We start from the raw sequence: 7,917 nt of genomic DNA, 5'->3' as shown, positions 1-7,917 counted from the left end.
TGACTTTATCAACATTTATTGGGTTTCTTTGATTGCCTCTGATCTGGCTTCAGAAGGGCTCTCTGGGTTCCTCTGGCCTTGTTTCTGGGCTGCTGCAGCTGCAGTTTTTAAGGCCCTTTTTTGCTTCTTCAGCTTTTGAACCTCTTGGAAAACCTGGGGATAAGAGGGGATGGGATAAGCCTTTGTAATACTATGCAAAACTGCAGACTCGAAGCAGCTGGGGTGGGGAATGACTCCCTCAGATGGTCACCCCAGCCTTTCTCCATGGACTTGGTGACCTGGGAACCACAAGGCCTCAGGCCCAGCTCCACGCCTTGCTCAGACTCAGACGACCCCTCCCTCTGCTCTCGCCACCACAGTCCTAGAGTGGGACCAACCAAAGCAGCAGTTCTGAATCGTACCCGAATGCACAGAGCCTTCTTAGTTGCCAAGCGTCGGTGGATTTTCCGGTGGTACGGAGGGGGCAAGGTGTACTCAATCCCCAGCTCCTTACATGTCTTCTCAAAGACAGGATAGTTGGTCTTGCGGAGGTTTTTGAGCATCTTTTGCCTCTTGTCAATGCTCATCAGCAGATAGCGCTTGTGGGCTTTGTCCTGTATGAGAATTGGTACTACTTTGAGTATTATGTAAATAAGTGGGTGCAACTTCACAGAAACAAAGCATGATCATTTTACCATGGCACTGAAACAATCTTAGGCAAATATCAGTGCAACTCTGAGCTAGGCAGTGTCACTCCCATTTTACAGATGGGAAAATAAAGGCTCAAAGATGTTAACTGATTCATTAAAGATTTCAGAACTGTGCTGGGTCAGGACCTTGTGTGAGGTCAGTCTGGAATCCAAGTCTGGTGGTCAGACTCCACATCTCATGCTCTTTCCCCTCCACCCACCCACTCAGCCTCTCCACAGCTCAGCACACTGTCAGCTGGGGTGGGAGGAGGGAAGGCCAAGGAAGACCCCTGCCCGCAGACAAACACTGCTTCCTCAGTTGGGTTGGTGTCCATACTCCAACTCTGAGCTCATGGAACAGCTCAACTAGCTTCAGGGAAGAGAGGTACCAGGTGTGGAGCCAGACCAGTTTGTGTTAACAACTGTGTGTTTATTAAAAATACCAGCAATTGCTTCATTACAGCAGCTCTGCATCCGACACTGTGCTGAGATCTGGCAGACCGGTTAGGAATGTGGGTCTGCAGCAAGACCACCAAATTTCAAGTCCCAGCACAGCATTTCCTAGTGGTGTGCCTGCAGGGGTAACTTAATCATGCCCCACCTAGATTATTCTTCCATACAATGTGCTACAAAGAAGAGTTATGAGGGTTAAATGAACTGGTGCACATACAGTATTTAGTATGAGGCCTATAAATAAGGCCTCAGGTTGGCTGCCATTATATTCATACAGTCCTTGCAATCCTCTCAGAAGGTACTGATTCAGTCCCCATTTGACAGACAGGAGAACTGAGGCTTGGACAAGTAACTTCCTGAGACCCACAGCTAGTCAAGTGGCGGTGGCAGAGCTGAGTTTTGAACCCAGGCCAATCTGACCCCACTCATATACTCAGCAACTACTGAGCGCCCCTGTGTGCCACACACTGTGCTCTTGCTCTGACGTTTGTGTTCTTCTTGACCATTAACAAACCTCAGCCCGCCCTGTAAGGCTCCCTTGTCTCCCCCGGAGGCGGGAGGGAAGTGCGTTTCCCACTGCAGCTGAGGGGTGGGTGCTCTGCTGCTCTGGCCACCGGGCTGCTCAAGTTGCTTCTCCGGACCCGGAGCCCCTCAGTGCTCAGGCGCCTCTCCCCACAGCTGCTGACGTTTAGCTCTGAGTGAGGCCCAGGGGTTACCTTTTGATGTTTCTGCATGTGTTCTTCGTAACTGCGGATCTTGACAGTCAAGGCAACAACTGAAACCACAAACCGCAGAGGATGAGAGACAGGCACAGAGGAAGGAAGGGCCAGACCTCGGTTATGTCCTAAGGCCTCAAGGAATAACAATCACCGAAGCTCTTGTACCGCTCTCCACCATTCCCAGAGCAGTCTGAATTTTAAGAGCTCAAAAGTCTGGAATATCTTGCCTTTAGAATGCAAAGCCTGAGGAAAGGAAGTGCCTTAATCTTATGAAGGTCTCATTGCCAAACCCCAAACCCCCAAATCAGCATTCTTAATGGTAAAACTTTAGAGCATTCCTATTAAATTCAGGACTTAGTCTGGAATGCCTGCTCTCATGGTTACAGATTCAATACAGCCCCAGAGGTCCTTGCTAAGGCAATAACTGAAGATCCCCAAACTGTCAAGGGTCTCCTCCTTGCCTCTTTCCCCCAGCTGCCATCCTTATCTCTGTGTTTTCACTAATGAGTTTTCAGAATTATCAGCTCCCCATTCATCTCTTAAAGCCTCAGAACATCCTTCCTTCAGGTATCCTCTTGTTTGGCTCAAGCCTGTGTTGCAGAGATAGGGACAAAGGCAAAAGCAGAAGATGGCCCAAGGAGAGGTTGTCACTACAGAAGGCCCTTCCCGTGTGCAGTACACTGAGTCCTGGGAGCACTGCAGAGAGTGCGCGGGGACATTGGCCCTGACCACGCGCCCTTTCACATCACCTTAGCCGCAGAGCACAGAGAGGAACAAGCTCCTTAGGAATGTCACCTGAGCTCATATAGAGATATGACTACATCACAGAGCTCAGAAAACAGAGTCCAGTTTTCCTTGGTCCTTCCTGTCTCTCCCTTTATTAAGCCACATCTAATACCAGTGTATATGCAGATGAGAGACCTGAATCCAAGTACCAGCTAGCAGACTATCCTGCACCCCGACTCCCCAAGGGCCCCCCCGACCAACTTTGAGCCTCCAGGGAGCTGGTGTCCTTCGGGTTTTCCACGACCTTGCTCATAAGCTGCTCTTTCTTGATTTTTAGCATTTCCTTCTGTTGAAGATAGAGAGAGAGAATCTGAGAGGTCTGCCACCCACTAAGAACTGGTCCTCAGGCCCCAGGTACAGGGCTGCAGTCACAGCGACCAGGCCACAGGCGCAGGGACCGACTGCACTCAGCTCCTCAGGCATGGCCTCTGGTCAACTGCATGGCTGCGCACACCTAGGTGAGCCTAAGGCCAATGCCACTGACAAAGAAGGCTGGGTGAACGCTGCTCACTCACGCGGGCATCAGATTTTTATGGAGTACCTACTGTTTGTCAGGTGCTAAGAGTACAACGAGGAACAAGCTGTACCCTTAGTCCTTGCCCTGGAGATGCTCAGTCTGGGGTACTGACAAGTGGCTCCAGCATGACAGTGGGATAAGCACTCTGACTTGAGAAGCATGGGCTGGGGGGTGCTAGCAGGGTAGGAGGGAGTCTCCAGAGGACAGAGAGAGGTCAAAGCTTGGCAGAGGCCACTCACCTTGTTGGCCATTTCCAAAGATATGAGTCTTTTCACAACATCATCAACCCTGTGGGAAAAAACCACAGCAATGAGAGACGGGTGTGGAGGGAAAGGGGGAAGGGGAAGCAATGCTGTCTTCATTTTAGTTTGAAAAGCAAGAATGGTTAAAAATTTCTTGTACAACAGGAGCCTCTCTGGAAGTGGGGTGCCATTTCTCAGGAATTAAAAGTCCGCATGGATCTGATCTGCTAGGCTGAGAACATGCAATGATGTGGTAACAGGAAACTGGGGCTGTCAGCTCGAGTGTTCCAGGTTCATTGCAGGGAGGGCAAAAGAGGATTTCCATTTTAGCTGGGGTATGGCTCAGTCTGTCTTGAGACACGCCAATTCTACAGTCATTGTTTCTTTCTCCTGTCACACTGCACTGTGGGAGGGACTGGACGGACTGCCCAGCTCCCACTGCACAGGACAAAGGCTGCACACAGGGGCCTGGTTTTGATGTCTTTCAGCCCTGATTCCCCTTAGAAGCTGTATGACATTGGGGAGTCTGATACTCTACAAAATGGGGACACCATGTCTTCCCTCACAGGATTGAGAGATGCAAGATTTCTACAAAGACCTGCGAGGCACGGTGCCTCCTTGGTATCTAATGGCAGAGGGTCTTTACCCAGAGTATAAAAACAGCAGGCAGGTATGCTCCATCTGGCTCGCCTGCCCACTCACTCTCATCATGCCTGGGCTTCTCTGCCCTGTTTCACAGTCAAGCTTCAGATCCAGCAGGTATCTCCCTCGAAGCCCTCTCCTTGCCAATCCTCCCAGGGCTCTCTGCCTCAGGAGATTTCGTCCTGCTTACTTCTCAATTCCAGGGACATTCTGGTAGTCCTTCAGCAGCATGGAAGGGGGCGGGTCATCTTCTTGGCTTTGCTGGACTGTCAAGTGCAAGGATGGAAAACACCCAGAGTCAGCTCTCACTGCCCATCCTCCCGGACTTGGCTCTTCCCATCACCTCTGTCAGAGACATCCAGGGTCTCAAGCCAGGCACTGGTATCTCCGGGTTCAGTTTCTCCTCTGCAAATCTTGTGGGCATCTGCCTTGATATTTCATGCTAGGAGTAGACAGCCTTTCCCAAGACCCTGTACTGTGCCTGTGCCTCTCACACACCTGTCTGGCTCTACAGTTATCAGATGTCCCGCTAGGATGGGTCCTCCTGTGGACGGACTGAGTTTGACTCCCTTTGAATCCCCCCCAGTCTGGTCCTGTGGCTCAGCACAGAACAGGCACTCTACAAATACTCGCTGGCTGACTGCATGAATGAAATAAGGGGCTTACTTAAGGAGATGTCTGAAAGGTAAACACCAGATAGAGATCACAAGAAAGCCTCAGCCTTGGTGTGTGCTTGCAGGTGAGGGAGAGACAAGGCAGAGATCCACTTGTCCTCTCCACTCTGACCCTGCTCTGCCATTACACTAATAATATTAAGCAAATAATATTAAGATCTAGTAAGAGAAATCTGAACAGCTATGCAGACTGCCTGGGGATGGGAAACCAGGCTCTCCACCTGGGAAGGGCGCTGTATTTTAGGTAAGCCTCGGTAGTGTAAGGCTCCTGCCTCTCAATGGTTCATTTCCACTCACGCCCACTCTAAAAGCTCCTGCTCCCATCCTCCCCTTCTGCCCTTCATGCAGGATCCAGGCCCACGACTTTGTTGCAAGGTGAATGTGGGCTTCTTCGCAGGACCTCTGCACCATCACCCCTCCACGCCTGCCTCTGGGTGGCTCTAAGTAACCACCTCAAGCCTTCCAGGCAATTGAATCTCTCTTCCGCCTCAAGTCGCATCCAGTTCCTACCTGGTTTCTGGGTGGCATATCCGCGGGCAGCCTGGAGGATGAGACCTACGCAAAAAAAAAAAAAAGGTTGGGGGGGCTTAGGTCCGTCTCCTTCAACAGTCCAGCCGTGATTCTGGTCTATGGCCGTCGCATTACCCTTCCTCTGTGCCGAACCGCCGCCGCATTTCTTCGGCACCAGGATACCCCATGTCTCTCCCTCACTTCACTTCTTCCCACTCACCACTTTTTCTCCTGCCGCTACACCGTCCCCCAGTAGCCTCTTCCCCCTCATACCCTCTATATCCTCCAAATCCTATTTCTCTACTCTCGCTGTCCGGCTTCTCAGCTCACCTCCAGGACTTGAGGGAAGGTCCCGCTGGACGGAGAGAAGCTTGGCGCACCCTCCGCCCGGCAGCCCGAGGACCGGGGGCTGTGTCACTGCCTGGGTTCTAATCGAACTCAGCGCCCTCCACGCCGCCCTCAGCATGGTGACTTCTGACCCCCAGTGGACCCGCGCACGGCCGCGTCGCCTTCGCGGTACGGACTGGGTTACACGGGCGCCGCCATGTTGGCTCCGGCTCGACCAATCGAGTGCAGTTGCGAGACCGGAGCAGATGAGGACCGAGATGATGGATTGACAGGTAGGCCTCCGTGATGACGCGGAGTTGGGTCAAGTGGAGAGGTCTGGTTAGCTATAGCGCTCCAGTACTCTTGCCTGGAAAATCCCGTGGACGGAGGAGCCTGGTAGGCTGCAGTCCATGGGGTCGCTAAGAGTCGGGCAGGACTGAGCGACTTCACTTTCACTTTTCACTTTCATGCATTGGAGAAGGAAATGGCAACCCACTCCAGTGTTCTTGCCTAGAGAATCCCAGGGACGGGGGAGCCTGGTGGGCTGCCGTCTATGGGGTCGCACAGAGTCCGACACGACTAAAGCGACTTAGCAGCAGCAGTAGCAGCAGCAGTAGCAGCAGCAGCAGCTGCAGCAGCGCGAGACTGGAGGGGCTTGGTTGCCTGGCCCTGTTAGTGGCGTGCGGTGCTGTATCAACTCTAATGCTACTTTTTCTTGATCATGCATCCTGCCCTTAATCCCACTCCAGTTTCCTGACGAGTTATACTAAGGGCTTCCCGTGGGCCTGTCAGTGGTCTTCTTCCCCCGACCTAGTATTTCCATCCCCTCTCTCCCTCTCCCCGGAGAGTGCAGGATGGGGCCCCTAAGAACTGCTGGGTTTCAGCCTCTTCTCGGGCAGCATTGCAGCGTGGTGACTGAGGTCGGTGATTTTGGACAGCTGGAATCCTAGCTCAGCTGTTTGCTGGCTGTGCCACTGTGGGCAAGTCACTCAACCTTTCTGGGCTCCAGTGTACTTACTCCATGATATAGGGGTGGTAATAACAGTATCTTTATTTTAGGTTGTTAGAGGGTTAACTGAGACAGTTGTGTGCAAAGCACCAGGAATATAGTAAGTATTCAAGAAATATTAGTTTTGATATTTGTGAAATGAGGGGTATAAGGACAAATGCCAGCTTCACAGATGGCTAAGTGGTAAAGAATCTGCCTGCTGGAGTTGCAGGAGACAGATCCCCTGGAGGAGGAAATGACAACCCACTCCAGTAGTCTTGCCTGGAGAAGCCCGTGGACAGAGGAGCCTGGTGGGCTACAGTCCATGGGGTTGCAAAGAGTCAGACATGACTGAGCCACTGAGCATGCAGGCATGGACAAATGCCAATTAAAAGTAGGAAAAATATACCTTAATTTCCCCCAGTACAAAAAAGAGAAAGACTCTCCTCCTCTTTGCTTTTCTTAAAGCATTTACTTTAGAAAACATGTAACTGAATTCTTTTTCTGCCCTTTTGAGATGCATGTAAATCTTTTTAAAGCTAAATAGGCCTCTTGCCAGTTTTACCACTCAGGGATGTCTTTCTCAGGGACCTGGGAGTGGTCTGTTTGAAATGTAATTATTAAGAAAGATAGAGCCCTTGTCTCCCAGTTTCTTTGGAAGAGCAGGAGCTGGTCTCCAGCTCCAAGTTGCAAACCTCCCTCCTCTTATAAAGATATGAGAAATTTATTTTTCCTTTGAATAAAGGCAGTTAGCAAACCCAGGTTGGCTACCCCATTTCCCAGCTGAATTTAGGATGACCCTTGTGTGACAAATAGTGCTGTCAAGTCCTCTTGCTTGAGAAGTAGTTATTGATTATCTTGAGAAAATGTATGCAGTGAGTTGTATCCGCTTCACTGTGTAAAAGTGTAAGACTTCTTTTCGTCTTTGCAAACTCTTGAGCTGCTTGCCCATGACATTCTGGTTTAATTCTCGCCCAATTAAAAAATTTTTTTCTTCCTTGTCTATCCTTATGGACGGGTTTTCTAGGCTGGTGGGAGATTTTGTTTTTAATTATATTTATTTTACAGGGGTTACTTGTTTCCGAGGTCTGTTTGCCACGGCCCCAGTTATCTGTGACTCTCTTGGTAACCATGGCCACTGTGCCCTGGTGGTCATTTTTCAGGTCTCCATCACTAGAATGGGAACTCTTTGAGGATGGACTAAGCCTAGTCATTTTGGAACCCTGCTGCCAGCACAGTGCCTAGGTGTTAGTTGAATGAAGAAATTAAAGAAAGAATAAATAAATGAATGATTCTGAGGAGCACCCCACCCCTACGATCGCATAGGCTCTGAAAAGAAAAAGAATATAGATTCAGGCACACTCAACAGTTGCTCAAAATCAAGCCAAACC

At 50.5% G+C, this 7,917-nt stretch overlaps 1 protein-coding gene across 1 annotated transcript; it reads right to left on the bottom strand.

The window, feature by feature from the left end:
* On the bottom strand, positions 1–7,824 carry MRPS15 (mitochondrial ribosomal protein S15). The gene is made up of 8 exons (XM_061412504.1): positions 5,542–7,824; positions 5,212–5,256; positions 4,218–4,293; positions 3,383–3,431; positions 2,828–2,912; positions 1,838–1,896; positions 402–593; positions 1–153 (listed from the first exon to the last, which is right to left on the bottom strand). The coding sequence occupies exons 1-8, from the start codon at positions 5,675–5,677 to the stop codon at positions 16–18; spliced, it is 780 nt and encodes a 259-aa protein (XP_061268488.1). The 5' UTR covers positions 5,678–7,824; the 3' UTR covers positions 1–15.
* Between the last annotated feature and the right edge of the window lie 93 nt (positions 7,825–7,917).

This window comes from Bos javanicus, chromosome 3, assembly GCF_032452875.1.
Source record: "Bos javanicus breed banteng chromosome 3, ARS-OSU_banteng_1.0, whole genome shotgun sequence".
NCBI classification, from domain to species: Eukaryota; Metazoa; Chordata; class Mammalia; order Artiodactyla; family Bovidae; genus Bos; species Bos javanicus.
The sequence above is the reverse complement of the archived record's forward strand: the minus strand, read 5'-3'. Positions and strand labels throughout refer to the sequence as shown.